The sequence below is a fragment of the Ursus arctos genome, unplaced genomic scaffold (genome assembly GCF_023065955.2).
Source record: "Ursus arctos isolate Adak ecotype North America unplaced genomic scaffold, UrsArc2.0 scaffold_23, whole genome shotgun sequence".
Classification (NCBI taxonomy): Eukaryota; Metazoa; Chordata; class Mammalia; order Carnivora; family Ursidae; genus Ursus; species Ursus arctos.
Window position 1 is genome coordinate 37,091,913 of NW_026622908.1, and position 1,692 is coordinate 37,093,604.

General features: G+C 47.2%; 1 protein-coding gene across 1 annotated transcript; it reads left to right on the plus strand.

Moving 5' to 3' along the window:
• LOC113248888 (olfactory receptor 4D10) lies at positions 1–936 on the plus strand. The gene has a single exon (XM_026490496.2). The coding sequence runs from the start codon at positions 1–3 to the stop codon at positions 934–936; it is 936 nt and encodes a 311-aa protein (XP_026346281.2).
• The last annotated feature ends 756 nt before the right edge of the window (positions 937–1,692 follow it).

Sequence of the window (1,692 nt, forward strand, 5' to 3'; positions counted from 1 at the left end):
ATGGCGCTGAAAAACTGCACCAGGGTGAAAGAATTTACTTTCCTTGGCCTAACCCAGGATCAAGGACTGAGCTTGGTCTTATTTCTCTTCCTGCTTCTGGTGTACTTGACGACTCTCCTGGGAAACGTCCTCATCATGGTCACTGTGACCTGTGAGTCCCGCCTTCACACCCCCATGTACTTCCTGCTCCGTAATTTATCTGTGGCCGACATCTGCTTTTCCTCCATCACAGCTCCCAAGGTTCTGGTGGACCTTCTGTCACAGAGGAAGACCATCTCCTTCAATGGCTGCTTTACCCAGATGTTTTTCTTCCACCTTATTGGAGGGGTGGACGTATTTTCTTTGTCGGTGATGGCACTGGATCGGTATGTGGCCATCTCCAGGCCCCTGCACTATGTGACCATTATGAGTAGAGGCCGTTGCATTGGATTAATAGTGGCTTCCTGGGTGGGGGGCTTTACCCACTCCATCGTACAGATTTCCCTGTTGCTGCCCCTCCCCTTCTGTGGACCCAATATTCTTGACACTTTCTACTGCGATGTCCCCCAGGTCCTCAGGCTCGCCTGTACAGACATTTTTATGCTTGAGCTGTTGATGATTTCCAATAATGGACTGCTCACTACACTGTGGTTTTTCTTCCTCTTAGTGTCATATATGGTCATATTGTTAGTAGTAAGGTCTCAGGCAGGGGAGGGCAGACGGAAAGCCATCTCCACCTGCACCTCGCACATCACTGTAGTGACCCTACATTTTGTGCCCTGTATCTATGTCTACGCCCGACCCTTCACTGCCCTCCCCACAGATAAAGCCATTTCTGTCACCTTCACTGTCATCTCTCCTCTGCTGAACCCCTTGATCTACACTCTGAGGAACCAAGAGATGAAGTCAGCTATGCGGAGATTGAAGAGAAGACTCGTGCCTTCTGACATGGAATAGACAGGTAGTTCGCTCCTTCTTATCACCCTTGAAAACATTTGTCCGTGAAATAAACTGTACTTATTCAAGAATTTCTAATTAATTTTTATATTTCTACTAAGATACGGAGGACTTTCAAAAATTCTGCTCAGCACGCAATGATAATGTCAAAATACGGGTTCCGTGTTACAAAAGAAATCAAGTTGTTAGCCAGGGAGGTACATGTTGCTTTTGCAATACAGCCTTCGAAGAAATAAGGAAAACAGAATCAAAATATACTCAAGCAGTTTTATCAATTTGGAATGTTCAACTCTATTGAGGTATAATTGTGTGAAAATAAATAAAGGAAACCTCATTTAAAATGGAGCCGGGAAGCCCTGAAGGGGGCGATCTCACACTGCCATTGGCTGTAAGAGGCACACCCCTCATTCCCCAGCAAGGAGAAGCCTATACTGTGCCAGCAGGAGGAGGGAAAAATTTCTCCCCGCCCAGCAACAGCCCAGGTAATGAGAACTCAGCAAAAACAGCCCCTCCCAGCTTCCTCTTCTCCCCTACACAAGCAAGCGCGTCTCCCCTGGTCTCCCCACCTGCCGATGGTTTGCCATGGTTGGCTTGTTCTGAAGAGCAGTTTCGACCATTCCCCAAAACTCATTTTGCTGGTAAAATAACTGGCCCTTTTGTTTTTTAAGGTCACTATTACATGGTGACCACAAAGGAACCTGAAGGAGATGAACCCCTAAGGAACAAATGGCCCCCGGAAGCATGTGAGGTACCCAC

Excerpts from the sequence above, each read along its gene's own strand:
- LOC113248888 (XM_026490496.2), top strand. The coding sequence starts at position 1 with ATGGCGCTGAAAAACTGCACCAGGGTGAAAGAATTTACTTTCCTTGGC.